Here is a 23,005-nt window from a genome sequence, read left to right as displayed (position 1 = left end):
AAATGGTAAATTTAAACAATTATGTTTGAGATCTACATCTCTAATATGTATGCATTGGTTTCTGTGGGTTTACTTGCAATTTAAGCATGTTAATGCATATTTTAGTTTGAGCTGTCTAAGTTTGCACACCTTAGTTGTGGAAGATCATAGATTAGAGACTTGGACTTCCTTTTTTAGCAAATAAACATTATTGCAGTTAAGTTACTTTACAGAAAATCAGAAAAAGTTCACCAAAACACATAATGAATAAATCTGGCTTTCTACTTTCTCTTGTTTCTCCATTTTCTTTCGATTTTTATCTTCATGCTTGGAATTCCTTCCCAATCCTTTTGCAGAAAGCAATTGCCCTTTCTTCATTCCCTCCTAAACACTTACTTTCTTTGTGAGGCCCTGGCTGTAGTTTGTCTAAGTAAAAAGTTAAATGTTCTCTAAAAACACAGGATGAGAGAGAGTCTTTGTTTAATTTTTTGAGTTTTATCTGTCTGTTTAGATGGTGAGTGCCTGTGGTCAAAACCCTTTTGTATTTTGTAGTGAAAAAAGACAGAATTTAGTAGTCCAAAATGATAATAGATGATATATTTAGGTATACATGTGTATGTTTGTATATATACATATAGTCAGTGTGTCTGTACTGTTTGCAGAATTGTCTGCTTCAGGAGAAGAGCATTGTAGTTTCTAGGCTTATTTTAAATTGGAAATGTAACTGAAATTGATAATGTGACAAAACGTGATTGCCTGTGAGTATCAGAAGGGACTCCTCAGTAAAATACTTTTGTGTGAAATGGCTAAATACAGTGCTGTGAGGTGCAAAGAGACACAGAAGAAGGCTTGTGAGAGACTAGTGTGTATTTCTGGCTGTAGACCTTGGACAGGAGGTCAGGGTTACAAAACATAAATCAGTTGTGGGACAAAAGTAATTTGCTGGTAGTATTACAGAGGATGATTTTAATTTCCCTAAAGCTACATTGATGAGCCTCTTTGTTTATGAATTTGCAAGCCAAACCTGCTCATAGGGGTCACCAAAAAAGTCTGCCAGATTCCTTTGTGTCTGTCTTGCCTTTTTGAAAAGCCCCTTAAAGATCATGTAAAGAAATCCTAGCAACCCTGTTAGACAAAGCACAGCCAGGGAAAAGTAGTAAAGTGAAGGGGGTGTTTTATTTCCACGGTGTTTATCTAGTATGTCTCATCGCAGACTGTGGAGTGAGATGCAGCACAGTAGGAGGGAGAGAAGAAGCTGAGTGAGGGAGTCCTTTTTATTCCAAGTTCTTAATTTAGGTGCTCTCACTCCAGTTGTCTTGGAATCAGCATACCAAGAGCATGGTAGGAGGAGGGAGAGAGAGGCTGGGAGGGATTCTTGGGCACAAATGATCCTACAGTGTTCTGCTGGGCTTCTGCTTTTCTCTTAGCTGAAATCAGATTCCAGCATTTACTTGTAGATCCTTAAAAGTTATAACCAGTTCAGCAGCTAAGACAGTGCACTTCAGTTTCTGCCACTGCCAGGAATTCATCACTCCTAATCTGGAAGTTTACCATAAACAGCCCATGAAAAAAAAATTAATACAAGTAACAGCCTGTGAGATCACAGGATCAGTGAGGTGGGAGGGGACCTCTGCAGGCCACCTGCTCCAACCCCTGCTCAAGCAGGGACACCCAGAGCTGCTTGCCCAGGACCATGTCCAGGTGGCTTTTGAGGATCTCCAAGGAGGAGACTCCACAACCTCCCTGGTCACCTGCACAGTCACCTGCGCAGTAAAAACAAGTGTTTCCTGATGTTCAAATGGAAGCTGCTGCGTTTCAGTGTGTGCCCTTTGCCTCTTGTTCTGTCACCACTGAAAAAGCTGGGCTCCATCTTTGCACTCTCCCTTCAGGTGTTTATGATGAGATCCCCCTGAGCCTCCTCTTCTCCAGGCTGAACAGCCCCAGCTCTCTCAGCCTCTCCTCAAAGAAGAGAGTGGGCTGTCCCAGTTCCCCCTGAGTTTTGTGTCATCAGCAAACTTGCTGAGTGCACTCTGCCCCCATCATCCAGATCATTAATGAAGATGTTAATCAGGATCATCTGGTATTGACTGACCCCCAGGGAACACTGCCAGCTGGCAGCGTCCAAGCAGACTTTGTGCCACTCACCGCTATTCTCTGGGCCCGGCTGTTCGGGCAGTTTTCAGTCTACCTCCCCTTCTGCTCATCTCTCCAGTACCACAGCAGCTTCTCTGTAAGGATCCCATGGGAGGCAGTGTTGAACGCCTTCCTCAAGTCGAGGTAGACAAGATCTACTGCTCTCCCTCATCTACCAAAACCAGTCATTTCATCACAGAAGCTTATGGTGTTTGTCAGGCATGAATTCTCCGTGGTGAATCCATGCTGACTACCACTGATGATCTCCTTCATGTGCCTGGAAGCAGTGACTAGATGCTACCTCACCTTGCCAGGGACTGAGGTGGGGCTGCAGTTCCCTGCGTCCTCCTTCTTGCCCTTTTTGAAGGTAGGAGTGACATTTGCTCCCCTCCAGTCTTAAGGCACTTCTCCCAGTCACTACGAGTGATCAAAGATGATTGAGAGTGGCCTTGCAATGACATCTGTCTGCCTGCTCCCTCAGCACTCGTGGGCGCATCCCATTAGAGCCCAGGGACTTGCGTACTTACAGTTTCCTTAAATATTCCCTGATGCAATCCTCTTCTACCAAGGGTACATCTTCCTTTTCCTAACCTTTCCCCTGGGTCTCTAGGACCTTGAATTTCTGAAGGCAGGTCTTGCTAATACAAATAGAGAAGAAGATGTTCAGTACCTCAGTCTTTTCCCTGCCTTGTGTAAGGCACGTCCCCTGACTTGCTCAGCAATGGGCCCACATTTTCCCTCGTTTTCCTTGTCACCTATGTACTTACAGAAGCACTTTTTGTTGCCTTTTACATTCCTGACCAGATTCAATTCCATTTGGACTCTAGCTTGCTTAACTTCCCCTCTGGATGCTTGGACAATGCCTCTGTATTCCTCCCATGTTAAACATCCTTGCTTCATCCTCTGTACACTTCCTTTTTGTATTGGAGTTTGGCTGGAGCATCTTGTTCATCCACACAGGTCTCCTGCCTGAATTCCTACTTGTTGGGATGGATCACTCTTAGTCTTGGAGGAGGTGACTCTTGAATATGAACCAGCTTTCTGCCCTCCAGGGCCTTATCCCATGGGACTCCACCAAGCAGGTCCTGGAAGAGGCCAAAGATGGCTCATTTTGTCTCGCTGCCTTTTCCTTGTGGGAAAAGGGCTCAGCTCTTAAAAGCAATGAAAGCTGCCTCCTGCGCACAGCCAGCTCAGAGCTTGCAACTCCTTACTTCCAGTGAGGAGTTGTCTCCTGCTGATACCAATTCCTGGGGTGTATGAGGGGAATTGCAATGGGAACATCCCGGGGAACTTGGTGCTGTATCCATAAATAGGAGGAAGACGTCTTTCAGCCCGTGAGTGATGGGACAGGAGGAGAATGGCACCGCAGAGCTCAGGATTGCTGCAGTGACCTGCGTGGAGTCCTAGAGCTGGGATCCCTCCCAGTAAAACTCAGCAGCTGATCGTCTTTTGAAGCAACTGGTGACAAATGGAGAGTAAATGATGTTTACTTGTTATCCAGCTGACTCAGAATAGGGTGGCTTTCTATGGAAGTGACTTGTTAATTTACGAAATGTTAATGTTTGGAGTCTTTTACATGACCTCAGATTATTTGGCATCAGTTATTTGAGATACATAAACATAAATTGTTACACCTGTTGGGCTGAAAGCAGTTGGATGCCCTGGACTTCAGAGGTCACTGGGAATACTCATTATTTTTCAGGGCCAGGCTCTTATGGCCTCAGCTGGCTTCTCTGTATTTGTTTAAAAATGCTTAAAACAAACTGATATAAAAGGCACTTGGCTTTTTTTTTCCATACAATTTATGTAAAAGCAGATTATATTCCATATTTATTTACTGATTTTGATCAGTGCTTCCAGGGCTTAGTTTTATGAAAGTGAAATATTTTTATTGAATTGTGTTTTGTTTTCGTTATACATGAACACTGCTTTGCCTGTTAGTGAAGTGCTTTTAAAAGCATTTTTTTTTCCACACCTCAAGAACTGCCAAAGTGGCTTGCAGCTCAGGAAATAAAAAGTACTTATTAGTCAATCTGCATCAGAAACATCAGAGTCTTAATTCAGTAGGCTTTTATTGAGGTGTAACTTGGCAGCGATTTGGAATTCCTGGTAGTTTAGTGCTTTTGTGGGTATGTCCACTGACCTACAGAAAGTGTTTCTCACACAGTATAAAAAGTAAGAATCTTGTTACTGAAGCCTGAGGGAGAGTAAATGGTATATGAATTTGTTTTTCTTACTATGATATTACAACAAGGTGTTAGAATGTTGCTTCTTAAACGTTAGTTCCTACTATGTGGGTGAATTCATAAATGTTCTGTATTTTCAAAGAACAGGACAGAACTGCCAAAAGTGAAGTAGGAAGTGGAGTCATCTGAACAAACGAAGTCCAGTTAAGCAGCATACAGAAGGATGTGCTGAGTTACCTGTGTGTGCATCTCTGTAAGTACTAAAAATCCATTGCCCCATAAGCACCAAAATAACCCAAATCCAGAGTAGGAGAATAGGAAGAGCTGTTCTTAAATCAACATAATGCAATACCATGCATGTTAGGCATTTGATGGTGGGAGGATAACCACTGAAACATGCCACTGTATAAAACATGTAGAGATGGTAAAAACAGCCTTTGGCACTGCTGGAGAGTGTTCAGTCAAATCAGAGTTAAAATACATCTTTAAAAATAATTTATATACAAGTGCTGTGAATTGAAATTCAATTCCTTAGTAGAAAAAGTATCTTACTGGGACTGTAATACCTAGATGGTGCCAATCACCTCCTGATATGGAAAATCAAGCACTGTAAAACAGAAAATGAAAAAGAAAATACTGTTCAAGTACTCTTGAGTATTCTAGGTAAATGTCATATTGATTGGGATGATGAGACTTAAATTCTTGGTGCCATAAATTTTAGGCTTCTTGGAGGGAATAGTGAAGGAACCCACAGGATAGAAACTAACTCTGGGCTCGATTCTTGATCACCATTGTGTGTGGTCAGCTTCAAAGTGCTTTTTTGGAAAGAGCCCTTCTGAAATACTGGTCCGAGTGTACCTGCCGTTGATACTCTTGCAGCACAATGAAGATTTGCTTGCATTAATGAGTGCTGCAGACTGTGGCTATCAAAAGAAATTAAGCTGCCTTGTAATACGAAGTTGTTCTTAGGGAGTGACTAATGGTTAAATGGCGGGAAACAAAAGGTAGGAGTAAACAGTCTCTTTCCAAATTGAAGAGATCATTAGCGGAGTTCTATGGGAATTTGTACTCTTAAACATATTCCTAAATTACTTAACAAAAAGAAAAAGAAAGTGGTGGAAAGTGAGGTACTGAAGTTGGATGATAACTCAGTGTTTTTGGGGTTGTACAAATCAAAGCCTCCTGCAAAGACCTACACATGAGTGTCTGGATGATAAAATGGCAGGTGAATTTCAGCCATTCTCTGGTTTAGGAAGTCTTGAGCCAAAGGTTCCTGAGGATTGAGACTGATAAGGTGAAATACCTTTGTGTGCTGGTCCTGCCTGTTATTGTGCTCTCTTCCAGGCATTCAGCATGGGCTGATTTAGGCAACAGTTACTTACTGACTTGGTGGATGTTTTGATCTAGCTCAAAACATGGCTGATCTGGGCCCTTAAGTATTTGATTCAGAATGACAAACAAAACAGATCACAGACCTGTGAGACTCCTTTCCTAAAATTGTAAATGGACTCAATGGGAGACTGGACAAGTACTTGAAAGAGGAATCCACTGGGGACTGCAAATGAGCAAATCTTACCAGACTCAGGACATAACTGAGCTGAGAACATTTGGGAGTATACCGTGTGTACTTACGTTCTTCACTAGACCCAGAGGTGAACCCTTGTATCTGCTCCTAGATTCTGTTTAGTAGCTTCTTTTTTTTTTCTTTCCTGCAACTTAACTCAACTTGTGCAGAAGCAGAGGAATATAACACAGTAGATGAATCACAGCAGATGACAGAATGAACGGTGGAGATCACTGCAAAGATCCTGCTGTCACTTAACATACCATGGCAGCTGGTACGCTTACAATTACTGCTTTTTACTTAAGAAGGCATCACTACCTGGCAAAGACTCTTTTTGAGCTCTTAAGTAATTCTGTAGAGGAAGACTGTGACAAGTACTGTTGTGAATGATTTTGAAGGCTTTGAAGCTATTGGAAAAGTAATTTTGAGGAGTTACGCTGGCTTTGTCCAATGCAAACCCAGTGCACTGAGCCACTGACAGCATATCTTGCTTCTGTTTTTAAGAGGAAGGAAGAAGGGAGGAGGGGAAAGAAGGACCTGAATCTGTAGCAAATCTGTACCATTTCCACTACTTGAGGAAGAAATGACAAACAAAAAGCTGAAGCTAGGAAATTGCTATAGTTAACCACACTCTTCCAGTAGTTTTTGCTTTCCTGGTTTGCCTTGTTTGATAGATAATGTGTCTGGGAAGCAAGGAAACTAATGCAACGTGATAATCTTTTCCATTCCAATTAGATCTTAAAATATTTTACACGTAGTGCTGTTTTAAGAGGAGAGTAACACTTCAGATGCAACAATGGAAATGACGTGGTCTCAAGTATTAGCTGGTAAAGTAGCATTCTATAAAGTATCACTTTCCTACTGCAAGACAATGCATATTTGTGTATTTTCAATAATAATTAAAGTATAAAGCAAGTTAATGGTTCTATTCAGTGTCTTTTGACTTGGCTCGTAGACACACCCAGGTACCACGCTGATGTGGCTGTTTTGACATGAATACTCACACCACCATATCCTGTAAGGTTTTGTTGTTTCACTTTCAATGTGGTTTGTATTATGTAATTAAAGTGCAATTATTTGGAGAACCACTTCACAAAACAAAGCTTTTGTTACAGCACACAATGCCTAGGGTCATGTGAGGGTACATCTACATGGATGGGTGCAGGCAGTGACGCCTTCTCTCCGCCTGTGCCCTGAACCAGCCAGCTGGGAGCCAGCTCCCATCTAGCAGCTGTGGAGCCGTGGTGCATGTGTTGCAGAGCCTGAGCTAATAAGGCTGGCTGAGAGGCAGGATGTATTAGCTCGGTCTCAGAACCGTGCTAATGTGGCCACATGATTTCTGGAAAGGCGCTGGTCTTCCGTCCAGCTGGCTCAAAGCAGGAGTAGAGCAAAGACGTGACTGTGCCGGCTTGCAAGCTACTCAGAAATGCAGGTCAGGAGATTAAATTTGAGGGAATTTCTCTATATTTCTGTTGCTGCTGTCAAGGAGACTTTTGCCTTTATTTAAAAATGAAAAAGTCAGTGCTGACAACTGCTTCAATTAACAGTGAGCTTGTGATATTTTTCAATACTGAGGAATGCACACTTTTGACTTCTGAACTATACAAAATTGTGTTCTTTTTTTAAATGTCCTTTTAAAGATTTTTTCCCTAGAAATCCAAATGAACACTTTAAAAACCGAAGGTCGGTTACCCTTAAGGCTTAGAGACCTCGCCATCCTTTATTACTTACGTTTGCAGGGAAACATAGCTGCTTTTTCCCAGCTAGCAATTGAGAGAGCTCAGATTCCAAATTGAATCTAGGAAACTCTGGAGGAGTGGTTAGCTGTCTGAAAATACCTCGGCAGTACCTACCGATGATTTGATTCTTTTCTTGCTGTGGAGATCTGCTCTGAGGACAGAAAACTTTATAAGTTCTCTCGAGGATTTCTAAACAGTGAATAGACTTCTTCAGCCACTCTATGCAGTTCTGTAATAAAAATGGAAGATATCAAACCCCCTTGGTGCTGGTCTTTTTAGCTCTTTTTATTTGCTCTCATGGAGATTCTGGAGGCATGTTGTTTACTTAGGACCGTCTTTTATAGTCAGCAGCAATACATGTGTTATATCCTCTACATATCGCTAATTCAGGAGTCCCTTTCCAATTTCAGTTCTACAAAGGGAAGGCGGGAGATGCAATCTTTCTGGATTTCAGCAAAGCTTTCAGTACTGTTTCTCACAGTATCCTTCTGGACAAAACATCCAGCACACAGCTAAACCAATACATGGTATGATGGATGAACGATGGGCTGACGGATGGGGCTTGAAAGTTTATAGTAAATGGGGTTACATCAGGCTGGCAGCCAGTCACTAGTGGGGTTCCCTGAGGCTCCATTTTGGGGCCAGCTCTCTTCAATACTTCTATAAATGACCAGGATGCAGGACTTGAATGAGAGCAGCCCTGCAGACAGGGAGCTGGGGGCTCTGGTCAGCAGCAAGTTAAACACGAGCCAGCAGCGTGCCCTGGAGGGCCAGCCGTACCCTGGGGTGCATCAGGCACAGCACGGCTAGCCGGTATGGGGAAGGGATTGTCCTGCTCTGCGCTGTGCTGTGCGGCCTCACCTCGAGCACTGGGTGCAGTTTTGGGTGTCACAGTATAAGAAGGACATAAAACTATCAGAGAGTGTCCAAAGGAGGGCAACAAAGATGGTGAAGGACCTGGAGGGCGAGATGTATGAGGAGCAGCCGAGGTCCCTTGGTGTGTTCAGCCCCGAGCAGAGCAGGCCGAGGGGAGGCCTCATGGCGGCCTGCAGCTCCCTCACGAGGGGAGCGGAGGGGCAGGCGCTGAGCTCTGCTCTCTGGGGACAGCGACAGGACCCGAGGGAACGGCATGGAGCTGGGACAGGGGAGGGTCAGGCTGGGGGTTAGGGAAAGGTTCTGCACCCAGAGGGTGGTCGGGCACTGGGACAGGCTCCCCAGGGCAGTGGTCATGGCACCGAGCCTGACAGAGTTCAGGAAGTGTTTGGACAACGCTCTCAGTCTGGTTTTTGGGTGGTCTCGTGTGGAGCCAGGAGTTAGATGCCATGATCCTTGTGGTCCCTTCCAACTCCGGATATTTGGTGATCCTATGATTTTAAATACTGAATATTATTCTTAATAATAATAATAATAATAATAAAATCTTTTTTTTGATAGTTTCATTTGCATTTATGTTTCTAAGTAAGGTCTTGTATGATATTTCTTGTTTGTCAAGATCGTTCTGCTGTCCAAATTCTGCAATTTGTTTTTAAGTTGGTGATTTGTTCTTCCCCTGCTCCTGGAAATGGGAATGCATTGATAGCTACTTGATAGAAGTAAAAATGAGTTTTAGTCTAACACCAACAAATCCTTTTCTCAGGATGAGATGTGGAGGGACACACGCAGAGGGAACATTTAATATCCGCGTATTCACTATGGGCTGTTCCTAAAACAGACCATTTAGAAAAACTCTTGTTACATTTGGCTTTGGTCTTTGGTACTTTATTTTTATGTAGGGATAGAAAACCTTAACCTGTTACTTTATCAAAGTAAAAATAATACAGAGCTGCGTATGTTGTACATCCTTTTAACCAGAGTTTTAAAACAGGCATTACTTAAATTTGTAAGCATGCATTGTAGTCAGACTCATTCACTCCCCAGTGGGCAAGCTTCCAATACCTTCTTTTGTAACTAATTTTATGCCTTTTAATTGCATTTATTGCATTCTGAGTAGTTCCTACTGAATAAAATATTGTTCATTGAATGGCGATTGATAGTGAAGTACATTCATTTAAACACGGTACCTGAGTTATTACAAATACTACAAGATTGCTGTTAAGTACTGCTTTATCTGGCAGGGCCTTTGCACTGCAATTGAGCAACAGAATTACAGGAGATGAGAGAAAATACCCTTTAAACTTAAACTGCCATACATATCTATGTTTTGATCTGTTGTTATTGCTTTAACCTCCCTAAAGGACTGAGCATGACATTCCAAATGTCAGACTTGAACCTCTTAGCATTTGGGTCCATTATTACTATCTATCATGGGCTCAGGATTTCCCTGAAAAGAAGAAAGAGATTTCTTCCCATCTGTTTTAATAAATTGAAGTCTGTGTTGGCTTTTAGATGCAGATGCCCTAATGACAAACCCACCAATTAATTAAAATTGGTATTTTAACATACCAAAATACTTCATTTTGAAGGGGACATTAAAAAAGGTACTATGGCAAAACCCAAGTCATTCTGTCTTTAAGGACTAATACCATACACTTCTACTATGCATATATATGAAAGCATGACCAGTACCTGGAAGAAGAAAAGTTTTTCCCATTGTATAAGCTACAGAGCAGCATTTTAGACTTGCTCTCCCTTATATTCAGTGTGCTAAAGCACGTAATGATGTGTGTAGCTGGCTCCATCTGAGTTTCTTTAAGCTTGTTCAGCCCTCACTGTTCTGGCAAACACAAAATGCAAGGCAAAAAGCATTACAAGCATTACAAAAACCCTTCTGTCGTCTTCATTTTGGGAACAATCCAGATGGAAAGATTCTGCTGGTATCAGTCCAGCTTTGGACTGGTCTGGGCAAAGGACTGTGTGTTTGGCAAGAGCTACAGAATGGCCAGTTCTGGCATTTCCAGCAGGAACAGTGGTCACTGCCAACATCTCTCTCTACTTCAGTTTCTTTAATCAGCTCAGAGTTTGCAGGCAACAGCCCTGAATTTGTGACTAGAAGCAAAAAGTGAAGAGAAAATGTCTCGTGCCTTCTTCTGTGCCTTTCCAGTCAGCTCTTCCTCCCACGTTAGCAGATGCAGAGTGACCAAAGTGTAGTTGGCTTTGCTGCTTCTATGGAATTCCCCAGCTGCATCCTTTTTTTTTTTTTTCCCCCCCAGGAAGTGTGTTCAAGAATTTTAGAAACTAATCCTCATGCAGCTCTGAAACAAGAGATACTCTGATGAGTATCTTTGGTGCTGGAGAATGGTGGTGATCTACCCTATACTTCCAGAAAAGTCGACCTCTACATCTTCAAGCTGGTGACTTCAATCAATGTCACTTCGGTTTCTCAGAAGAGAGAGCATCAGACCTCTTGATCTTCAGGACACATATGTTTATTCTTATGTAGCCTTAAGATTGTCTTATCAAAGGAATCCTCATTACACTGGGGACTCAGGGTCATTGCTAATGAGGGACCATTTCATTCAGCCTCTGCATATTGCCACTTTTCTAGCATCCTGGTTGGCACTGGTGCTTGTGTCAAGTGAAGTAGAATATCCTTATTTCCATGCTGAACAACTGGTTTATAAGATCATGAAAAGAATAAGGACTTCAGTTCCTGCAGACAGTCCTACTGACTCACTGCAAGTCTGGGTGTCAAGGTGAAGGAAGACCCATATGTCACGTCTCACTCCCATTTGGTCCTTCAGAAGTTTGGACAGATAGTTGGCCATCTTCCTGGGCGGTTTCAGAGGATGTCAGATTTAATTGTATTTCAGGATGCTTATCAGCAGAGTAAAATCCTGCACGTCTCTTTGGATTGTATGGCATCTTGTACTTTTGCTTCATGCTGTGCAGTAGTTCCTTAGGAGATTGATTCCACTCAGCCTGTTCTTCAAGGGAGAGATGCCCATCGCGCTTGTGTTCTCACAGGCAAGCAGGCAACCACTCCTCACACCCCTGCAGGGTCCCGGTGGTGGTGGGAAGTACGATCCATCGTTTGCAAAAGCCTAACTTTAAATTTTCCCTTTCTGTTCCAGGATGCATAAAATGTATCCTGCTGCAGAAGGGTAGAGGTCCATTCAGAAATCTAATTGTACAGGACACACAGTTCCTGAAGTAACAGGAAGCAACTTCACATCATAGTGTCGTAGAGATCAGGCTCTACTGCTAGCCACAGGGAAATTTGGTTAATTTGCAAACAGAGAGGTCAAAATAGTTTAAAGAGTCTTCAGTCTTGAACAATCTCAAATATTAAGAATTATAAGACACTTGGTGGGCTGTTAGCAAATAGTATATTAAAACTGTTTATATGTTGTGTTTATAGTTTGCATATTTATATACAAGTATATGCAGGTGTATTTTTTTAAATCTAAAATATGTATCACGTGGAATAGAGATTGTATTTTTTTGAATCACCAACACATAAACTGAAGAAAGAGAATATTTTGAGAGATTCAGTATGAACTGACGACCTGTTTATGTAACCACCTATGTTTTGTGATTTAATCCTTCTTCCTAAATCTGCCACATTCCCCAGGGATTTGTATACAATATTGCAACAAAAAGGATATACAGAGTCCTGCTTCTCTGAACACAGAAGAGATCAAGCAGAATAGTTTCTCAGAGCTTCCATTCTTTTTCAGTTAGCGCTCAGCCTAATAGTTTTATCATTGTGCTTTTCTCTTTGAGTCATTACTGGCCCTGCTGTGACTGTGGCTGGCTGTTCCTCCTGTAGGTATTTCTGTAGTGGTTCTTCAATATACGCACGCAGTCACACCAAGCAGTACCCTCCACTTACACCCTTCTGATTTCTGTACAGATGCGTGTTTATTTTAGACAATGACATATTTTGAGAGCTCTTGACCTGGACAAGGAGTGGTTGTAATTATACATAGGTTTTGACATTTTTAACCAAACGCATAATAATATAGCTTGACTAAAAACAGTGCTAGCATGTTTCTCCAGCATACAAAGAGGTGTATTTATGTTGTGTAAAATGAAGTGCTCTCCTGGCTTTGCTTGACTGAGATCTGTAACGTCAGGAAACAAATGTAATCCGTAGGTCGGCTTTTCCACTAAAATCCGATAGTCAAGCTTTACTGCTGCAAGAAACCGAGAAGTGGCTAAATGAGATGGCAATTGTCCAAGTTTGCAGCTGGATCACAGTTCTTTAAAAAGGGGCTAGACGGGACAGTTTTATGAAAGCTGGTGACTTCTCTGTGTCTCTGATAGCTTCTTCATTAAAAATTGATAGCTTTCTCCAGGAGCCGCTTCATTTCTTACCTACTGCTTGGCCCACTAACACGAGGAGTTGAAGAGAAGGTCTCCAGTTTGTAACTTCTTGTCTGCTGAGCCCTTCTGGGTGGTCTGCATAGCTGAAATATTTCAGGAATGAAGTATTTGAGAGATTACGATGTTAAGGGAGCAGGTAATCAGAAAACATATCCTCCTGTTCTGTAGCAGCACATTAATGGAAGAGCTGAAAGGCACCAGTATAAATTGTTCAGCTTTTCCATGTCATGGCACTTAATAACATAGTACAGCTGCAAATAAACCTTTTATAAAGTTTAAAACCAGAATGTTAGAACTATGAGTTTACAGTCGATTATCTTGCTAAAACCAGTAAAAGCACAGCTGAACAAATTAAATACTAACATTAAAAACAATATTAATCACTGAAGAGTACCGTCAATCACAATGGTGGCTGTTCACACGTTCATTTTGTATCATTTCTATTTGTTTCCACTAGTCCTGTCAATGTCATGCTCAGTATCCATGAGCTGTAGGTACTGGAGCTTCAACAGGTACAGCCTGGAGACTTCAGTATTTTGTCATCTTCTTAAATGTGCCAGCTTTCCCAATAGTGCAACAGTGCACTAGGTACAATATATCTTCTGTAACGGGAAGGAGTCATTTTGATTACCTTATTTTTTCTGATGTATTATATATATAGATGTGTATTGAGTATGTCTGTAAAATACAAGTCTGTAAGAACCCTTAAAACTGGCAAATTTGGGCTGTGAGGGAGATGGTTGGGACAGCACATCCTATCTGTAACTGTACTAGTAACTGCTTTTAGGCAGTAAGTGGCACGTAAAGAACACATCTCAAAGTCCAGTCAGGCAAATGAACGTATAAGGAGTTCTCCATATCCTAAGTGCCTTACTGGATATTGTAGCGGTGTTGGGAATGCCTTAATAATTGAAAAACCCCAGATTCCTCCCTCCTCTCAGCTAATGCAGCAGTACTATCTTTGCTCTAGAACATCATAAAGTAAAAACAGGAGAGAGTCATCTCAAACAAAGAGAAGACAGTGAGTTTGGAGAGGATTACCAGCACAGAATGGCCCTCAAGGGCTTATTCCCTCTGATTAGTTTTAGGTTTCATACTGAAATAGTGTGGAAAATGCATGTTACTGCTGCAGAGGCTGTTAGGGATTGTGGCTGCAGGATACCAGAGCAGCTCAGAAGGCATCTTCTACTTAAGCACAGTCTGATTTTATTTGCCTTTTTATAACCTGGTTTCTCACTTTGCAACTGGAAATCTTACCTTGAATTTGGCTAAACAGTTTCTAAACCCTAATATCACGTGCTGTTAAAGATGAATCCAGTGAAGCCGACAGATTCACATGAAGTTCCTCTTTGTAAGATACAAGTCAATCTTCGGGACTGGAGATGGCCATGAAGCTACGATGCCTGCTGTGGGTATGGGGCCAACACGCACTGCTTTTAAAGAGTAACCTTTGTCAGGTTCAGAGGCCAGTGCCTTGTCTGAAAGAAGCAGTTGACAAAGAGGCCCCTTATGACTAAAGTTTATGAGCAAGAAAAATGGACTTGGAACATTTTGTCTGTTCAACATTTGTCTGTTCAGCTCCCCTCTACAGACGGACCGGACAGCACACAGAAGTGAGGATGGAAGTTAGTCCTTGAACTGCAACCAACAGCTCTGTTCAGTCCTGTTCTGCTTTTCTCAATTTTCCTAGCTTTGTTGGTACAGCTTGCTAAAGAGTAAAACAAGTACTAAATCCTTACTTTTGCCCACAAAGACAATAAGATTTAACAGATGGGAATTAAACAAATGGAACCAGAACTTCCATTTCTATGGTCATTTCACAAACCAGAACTCTAACGTGGAGGCAGGTATCTACATACCTACAGTCAAAAAGCAGTGAGCCTATAGAAATCATTTGCACAATAATTTCCTTGTAACTGTGAAATATGAGCACAATCACATTATGTCATAACAATATAATACAAAAAAAAATGTTCTCAGAAAGATGAGCTATAATATGGAATTGCCTAACAGGTGTGTGGTCTGTCTTCCTTTTGAGAAAAATGTGAAATAATATAACTGTAACTTATTTGTGGTAGTTGCAAAATTAACAATAATGCTATTGTTTTATCAGTCTCAAAGTCAAAATCTATGCTTATTTTTAAGGGAAGTTCAATTTAAAATCTCTCTGCATTTCCAAAATAATGTTGCTAAGTATCATCTTACTCAAGATGAAACACAAATTAAATATTGCAATCTGGATCACTGAGACCAAGTGCTGCATCCACACAGAGTTTTACTTTGGAGCAAACCATTTAGGAAGCTATAAACAAGAGGTAGCTGCCTTCCTAACACATCTTCAGGAATGGATATATTTTTGGTCAGTGAAGCCTTCAAAAGAAGGTCCAGTGCTACGGAGCTCATCTTGAGCAGCCTGTTTGAAGAGCTTTTGTTTCTGCTCAAATAGAAGCAGAAAAATAGCAAGCATAGACTGTGCGTATGTCTACGGGTGCGGTTTGGCTGTCACGCACATGCTTTATGTTTTTGCACTCGAGCAATCCTCTCAGTAGCCTAGTAAAAATTATCTTAATTAACCCATGCTGCTGTTTACGAGTTTACAGTAATTGATGTGCCAGCATCTACATGTTTACTCCAGCTATGTTTAACAGGTGATACTTAAGTCCACTAGATTGCACGTATCAGTCAGTCAAGCAAAATGTAGAGTGGAGGAACATTTTGAAAACCAGATGGATTTCTAATTTAGCCTTTCTGAGGTCAAACACCTTGCATATTATAAATCTTTTTTTTTTTTTTTTGAGAACATAAAATACTCAAGTGGTACTAGAGAAATGAAAAGATTTCAAGTCAGAAACACATTTCAAGCCACAAAATATTATGTTACATACTATAGATAATCTGAAATTTGTACCTGGACTCCTGTTTATTGCAATTAAATTTAAGTTTCTGCTACTCATTAAAACAAGTGAAGTAAAAATCAGTGGATAGCAGGGATGGAGGAGAGGAAGAAGTTGCACTTTTTGTTATCTTTTAAGACCGTAGAAAAATTAAAGCTGGAATGAACCCAGCTCAGACTGGCAGCAAACTGAGCTCTTTTTTGAAGGTGTTGACAAAATACATTTTTTTCTCAAGGAAGCCTACAAGTTGCTAAACAAATGGATGTCAGTCACAGAACACGTTGCTCCCTGCCTGGAAAGGTCACTGGCTAAGGATCCAGTTTGACTTTTCCTGGGGCTAATGGATTTTTTTCTGGGTTTGGATGGAGCATCAGCAACCTCGCGCTGGCACCCTTGCTCATTCCAGGCTTAAAAAGCAGTAGTTCCAGTGCCTGTCTTCAGATGGGCAGGCACCGTAAATTTTAAATATTTAAGATGAATTTAGAGCAACGGACTGAGTGAATTGGCATAATTTAGAAAAAAAAAGAATGTGGGGAAAATAACAAGGACATTTTAGATTACGTAACTTGAATTTACAGTTTAAATGAAACATGCGCAATAGGAGCTAAGTAACAGCAAAAACATGGCTTTGTGTTCCAGCTAATCCAGGAATGAAAAAGGCAAAGGTTATTATATTCATGTATCTGAATTTGCTCTTAAATGTGACTACGCATGTGCATATATGTATTTAAAATTGATGCCAGTTGCCAAAGGGCAGAGTTTAGCACCTTGCAGATAAACTTTTTATCAAGATACAGCTCTCAGGCAGCTGCAGAAGCAACTCTAGGGCCTGCTTTATTTTATTTTTTTAATGTAACAACAGCTCTGGTATTAAGTACAGTGTGTAACAAAAAATAATAGAAAACTGAACCGTTAACTCGGAATTTGGCTAAACCTTACTGTTTTCAGTGGTACTTTCTTGCGGGCATGAAATGTACTAACAGCAAATATTATAAGCAATTTTTACACTAATCCAATTTCCCCCAAAAAGCAGGTGCCTGCCTGAACTTCAATATGCGAAACACCCCTTGGACTAGGACAGCAGGAGTAATTTCACAGCATGAAATGCAGGAGGAGTAATTTAGTCTGAAATTAAATTTGTAATTGAAAGTCAAATGGAACAAATTTCCAAGAAATGTGTCTCACTAGCTTTTTAATGACAGATTTCTCTTCCAAGTGCTCGTCTGTAGGCACAATCACACTGCAGCTCTGCAAGCATTTGAAATCCGAATGTTTTTTACTTGAGCGTATTTAAGAAGATGCAGCTGATTCTTTGCATTCCTTTCAAAAGAACCCTGTTTGCTTAGCTTCCTATAGCTGAGTCAGTGCAGTTCTTCAGTTGCTCATTAACTTTCCTACTGAATTGTCATTGCTGTGGTTGCACAGAACTTAGCAGGTCATTGCTCAACTGTCCTGTTCTTTCTAGGCTTTGGCTGCAGGCTCTGCTTTAACACTTCAGCAGGCTTCACATTATGTATAATGGATATGGAAGCAATTTTTTCCACCTCTAACAACTTTGGCTGTACAGCTTGGGAGAATATTTCACTTCTGGAAAAGATTCTCAGCATCATTTCCAAGCCTTGTGCCTTTTGGGCACATTGCATTGCTTGTAGGACTATCACTAGGCAAATTAGGTTTGTATCACCCCAGGTGGGAAACCTGAGCAGAAGTAATCAATTCAACATTTCTTTGCCAATAGCTAATCCTGCACCACCCCAAAAGTTAGACTGACAGGTACCCCTTCCTAGAGTTGTTCTGCACTCACATCCGAGTACTAGTCCTAGTACTAGTGCAGATTCCATCTTTTTGGCCAAAACATTAAGGTAGAGACCTTGGACTGAAAACCATGTGGCTTTTAATGACTATTTGAATAAGCATTCTTATCTGAGGAACCTGAGTGAGTGCTCCCTCAGCACCTTTGAGGGTGCAGTTGATACACCAGAGGGAAGGGATGCCATTTAGAGGGACCTTCCATTCGGAGGGACCATAACAAGCTTTTGAGGTGGGCCCACGTGAACCTCATGAGGTTCAACAAGGCCAGATGCAAGGTCCTGCACCTGGGCTGGGGCAGTCCCAAGCACAAATAGAGGCTGGGTGGAGAATGAATTGAGAGCAGCCCTGGAAGTGCTTAAGATCAGGTTGGATGGGGCTTGAAGGCAAAAAGTTCACAAGATATCGAATTAAAGACAGGCTACTGAGGAGAAAAATATGGAAGTTCCTAGGCATGCAGAAATGAAACTAGAAATGCCAAGTTGTTTTTAAACTGCTAAATCAAGCATGTGACAGCACCAGAAAAAAACTAAGTCTCAAGACCATCTCCTCTCATACCACACAGCTTTGTGCCTAGTAGTAGAGTTTGTGGAAAGAGATACACTCCCTACACTACAGATGGCATTAAGTTTGACTGTTAAAAATAGACATGCACAAACCCATGAGACTGGATGGAATTCATCTGAGAATGGGTCATCTACAGGGAGTCCTTACAACATCTTCCACTCTGCCCAGTGTATCAGTTACACTAGGAGTTAAAAAACACAGCTTGGCTTAACTGCTGCCCAGTTTGCTACCTCAAGGCCATCCACCCCTTTGCAGTGGTCCTTTCTGTAAAACGGTGGAAGAAACATGAACTTGCAACCAGTTGTTTCTTCTACTGGTCTATCTGTTTCACCTGTGTGTTGCTGCGGTAAGTAGAATGACAAAGATCCTGTATTCTGTTGTCAGACACCAGCACCATTTACAGACAGAAGGGTTACTGTAAAAATGCTTTTGAAGAACCAACTGGAGATGAAAAATGTGAAGATGAGTAATTTCACAGGAAATCTGGGAACTTCAGGCAAAGTGAGCCAAACTAGAAGAACACTGACTACTGGAGATGGATCTTTAGTTTTGGAAACAGTCTGGAAAACATTCTTCAGAGCTAAGTTACTGCTAATTTGTCATAGCTGAGACTACTCCGATTTAGACAGCATCTCAATGCTGTAACCTGGAATGTCGTCTTTTAATTAAAGAGGCCTAAATAAGCATTTTCAACAGTGTTAAATACCTGGTTACTTCAGTTAAACACCTAGCTGATTGCTGTGGATATCTGCATCACTAGAGCTCTATAAGTAGGGTTAACTGTAAGTAGGGTTAAACTGATGCTGCTATTTCTACAGGACTGTTCACATGGAATGTGGAAATTTCACTAATCTTTCTTGCATCTGATTAGCAATGAGAATCCTAACCACTAGCTTCCAGTCTAGTTTACTCTCCAGTTTAGGTACATGCCTACTTCATCTCAAGAGACAAACTTCACCTTCAACTCTCAAAGTCAGTCTAAGCTTTAAGGTACCATAAACTTTAAGGTACCATAAACACATGTCAAGGCTTGTTACATAGGACCAGCAGAAGCACGAACTGGCTTAATTCAGAAGAGTATTTTAAATATTTAATGTCAAGGAAAAATACAGATTAGATTATGACAGATCTCAAATCTGTGTTCGTTTAGACATTTTTAGCCTCAAGAGCAGCTTAACATTTTCATTTGGCTTCCTCTGACATGCCATCTCACTTTGAACTACCAATATGAACAGTTGAGATGCATCTCCTACAAAGGCAAAGTGAATTTAGTCAAGTAATTCAGGATAAGGAATACATAAACCTATTTCAGAATTAAACCAAGTGGTACCAAAAAGCATGTGAGTGCATGTGGCAAAACTGCTGGATCATCACTACAAACAATTTAAGCAAACTTTTATTGAAGCATTAAGTTGTGGTACAGATATTTTTAAATGATCAAAGTCTAACACCACAGAAATTATAAACACCATACTCCCCCCATCCTGATCACCCTAGATAGTTCAATAATCCGTTCAACAGCTTTCATTTTTATAGCCAAGGCTTATGCTTCTATTTATAAAATGTGTATTTCAGCATTACTTGAAAAGGGATCTTCAGTCTACTTGAAGGACCTCAAGCCAAATGTCAGATCAGTCGGGACAACATTTAAGAACAAAAACCACTGAAATATTGGTCCTCAATATTAACACCAAAAAGCATTAGTGCCATTTACAGCATGTAATTGATAACATTGGTAAAGAACATCAACAATATGCTTAAAATAAAAAATTCAAGATGTTGCAACCACTTGATTTCTAACCAAGCAGACTTTAGTTTAGAAGCACTGAAAAAGTGCTTCATTTATAAATACGGAAGGAACAAAAAAACATTGCGTCAAACCAGAAAGAGTCAAAACATTGCAAGGACAAGAGAAAAAAACAACACTCAATTTTGTAGGTAATGTGCTGGTCTCGCAGCTGTTAAAATCCCAGTATTTGCAAACGGCATAGCTGAAAGTCTGCCAGCTTTTTTAAAGTCTGCATTTTAGTCAATACCCATTAAAGTGACTTTGAATTACACTTATTCATGGTCTATGAATAGCATTCTACTTCACTTCTGTCCAGGTGTGCCAGACAGTTCTTGTTCTATGCCTTCACTTAATGCCCTCAAGTCACAGTAAGAGGAACCACCTTAAATTAGGAGGAAAAAACAGATGAAGTCACAACACTCAAATACAACATAAGTCACATGCACAACAATGTCACAGGACTGTCACAAGATAGAGGCATTAGCTTTGCTCGGAACAACAAAATGAAGTGACACTGGAGCAGTTTAGAAGCACTCTTTACAGTCAGAAATGGTAGGTCAGAAGTTTTACTGAGAAAATCCAAACCAATCAATACACCAGCCTGGCAAATTCCACTCCTTTGCTAGATCTACCTGCCAGCGCTCAAGAGCACCAGCTTCTTAGTCAGTCACAACTGGTGATTAGGAAAGAAAAATGTCTGGTGCCAACGTGAACTTGCACTTTGCAAAGCTGTCACACAACTATGCCAAAACACTTAGATCCTGCCTCAGCCCTCCCCCATGAAGTCTTTGACCTTCTTCAAACTCTGCCATTGTGCAGCGATGTGACAGCTTTAGATGTGGACAGATAAATATCAGCATTAAGCTAAGATGAAGTTTAACCTGCATTAGTACCTGTACCCAAGTTTCTAAAAAGTGAAAGACCAATGCATTAGCCCAGTGTTACAGTACAGCTGAACAGATTCCTATAAGCTTGATTAGAGCATGAAAAGTCAGTTTGATTTAAAAATAAATCAACCACCACCTGTAGTAGCAAAACCATTTGTAACTGTTTTTAAGAACTTTCTCTGAACATGAAAGTATTAGGAATCAGTTTCATTACAAATCATACAAGTTTGTCAAAAATTGTTTTAGACTGAAGTCACAACATACATGAAAAAACAGTGACAATTTAACAAAGAACTGTCCCAGTGAGTAGGTTGAGGCTGAAGTCTAATGAGGACGAAAGCCTTGTCTGTGGGGAATTTTTGGCGATACCTGGAGAAAAACTATACTGTGTGTAATTCTACCTGAATCATTTTTACAAGTGTTGTTAAGTTTCATACAGTAAGATTTTTCTACATGCACTTCAATTTCACAGCAAGAGTGGCATAGAGTACCTAAACACAGAAGAGAGCATTCATGCAAGATATCTAACTCCTTGATATAATAATGCATACAATTCAAAATGGTTATACTATGATTACACCTAGGGCTTTCCACAACTACAAGGTGGTGGGAGTGGAAAGCATGGCCCCCTGAATCATTAACTAGAAAGCAACCACCACCTTCTCTATGGGATCTCTTTTTGCGCTTTTTCTTCATTCTTAATCAACTGTGCTGTTGCTGGCGATTCTTCGTAAAACTGGTAAAAACAAAGTTGTAATCACTGAATTGAGCAATCTGGTGATCAAGACGTTTAAACCCTTCAATCTTCTGGGCGGAAGAAAATACTGTACGACATTTAGAGCTCTAGAAAACAAAAAGTGACATTTACTTCATTTTAATCTAGCATTAAGACTAGCACTGTATGTATTTAATGTGTGGTTCCTGTGACACGTAACATGCTTCCAACTGTTGCATGGCAATGCTGCTGGAAGTTTCAACCCCAAGCAGTGGTTTTGCTCCTTACATAGGGTACTGCTTGTCCGTGAATCATTAGCTGGCAGCACTACCATTGGTAGCAGCACTTCTACAACTGACTAAAGTAGCCAATTCAGAAAAGTGCAAGTTACACCTACACAAGACTTTACAGGATATCACTGGAATACTAAATTTGGACTGCCTTATCTTAAAATGTCTTTACTTTTCTGGAGATTGGATTTAGAGCATGCCAGAGCAGTACTGAAGAGTACTTTTATTTTCCAAACAAATCAGTGTCCAAGCATAGTGGCAAATTGAAGACTACTAGTACCCCAGTAAAAACATCTCTAGCACTTCACATTTCTATGTGCATTTCAGGAGCTAACATGCTACTGCAAGGGTACTCACCTGATTAACAAAGAGGGTTGTCACAAATTTTCCTGGCTTGAAAACCTCCACAACTTTTCTGATCAGGTCATCATAAGAAGTCTGACTTATGTTTGTTTCAAAACTAACATAAGAAAACTCTGGTTCTGGAGTGATGTGAATAGTCCAGTAAGTTCCCTGAAGAAAAAAAAGCAAGTTATCACCACCAAATAATTAAAACTTAATGTAACTTCTCATTAGATTAAAAAAACTTACATCCGATTTCATCCCATTCATTGAATACCCACAAGGATTGAACATTGTAGCATCAATAACAGAACCTGGTATCAGGTCACGAATTCCACTCATCTGAAAGAGAAGTTAAAATTACACCACTCAATTCATCACATATCCTTAGGCTTGTTTTTTGTTTAACTCAAACAGAATGAATACCAATTTAGAACCTATGACACCAGAATTCTTCCAATAACAATGAAGTCTGATAATTTGTACCACTGTAGATAAACTTGCTTTGCATCCTGTCACTTATCTGTTAAGTGCTGAGCTGCATGCAAATTATCAGATATTTTGACACACACAGAACCAAGCTGCATAGCTCCAAGAGGGAGCAGCCTAGAATTATAGCGCAGAACTGCTTGTGCAACTAAAATGGAGCTCCTGATCAACAAGTATTCACAAAATAAAGGCCGTTTACATTTACTTGAATATGGATATACTTCCTTATACTCTGAATACAGCAGAATCCCAAGCACTTTGATTCCCCACACAGTACTTGAGCCACAGCCAAATCTCTGTAGCAAATACAGTAATAAGAATCAAAGCTTAAGAGGGGAAAAAACAGATGAAGTCAAT

The 23,005-nt window shown here is 40.7% G+C and overlaps 1 protein-coding gene and 1 long non-coding RNA gene across 2 annotated transcripts in view; one reads left to right on the top strand and one right to left on the bottom strand.

Moving 5' to 3' along the window:
• Positions 1-4,567: 4,567 nt before the first annotated feature.
• On the top strand, positions 4,568-19,716 carry LOC310897155. The gene is made up of 2 exons (XR_014582107.1): positions 4,568-7,294; positions 10,751-19,716. It is a non-coding gene; the product is annotated as an uncharacterized lncRNA (long non-coding RNA).
• Positions 19,515-23,005, bottom strand: part of AMD1 (adenosylmethionine decarboxylase 1) — a 16,991-nt gene continuing 13,500 nt past the window's right edge. The window contains exons 7-9 of the mRNA XM_083830434.1: positions 22,409-22,501; positions 22,175-22,330; positions 19,515-21,655 (exon numbers count right to left, since the gene is read on the bottom strand). Of these exons, the coding sequence (XP_083686560.1) occupies positions 21,515-21,655; positions 22,175-22,330; positions 22,409-22,501 (390 nt within the window). The 3' untranslated portion in view covers positions 19,515-21,514. The remainder of the gene's footprint in view (positions 21,656-22,174; positions 22,331-22,408; positions 22,502-23,005) is intronic.

Source organism: Anser anser (genome assembly GCF_964211835.1).
Source record: "Anser anser genome assembly, chromosome: 3".
In the NCBI taxonomy this organism is placed as follows: domain Eukaryota; kingdom Metazoa; phylum Chordata; class Aves; order Anseriformes; family Anatidae; genus Anser; species Anser anser.
This window is presented reverse-complemented; position numbering and strand designations above follow the sequence as displayed.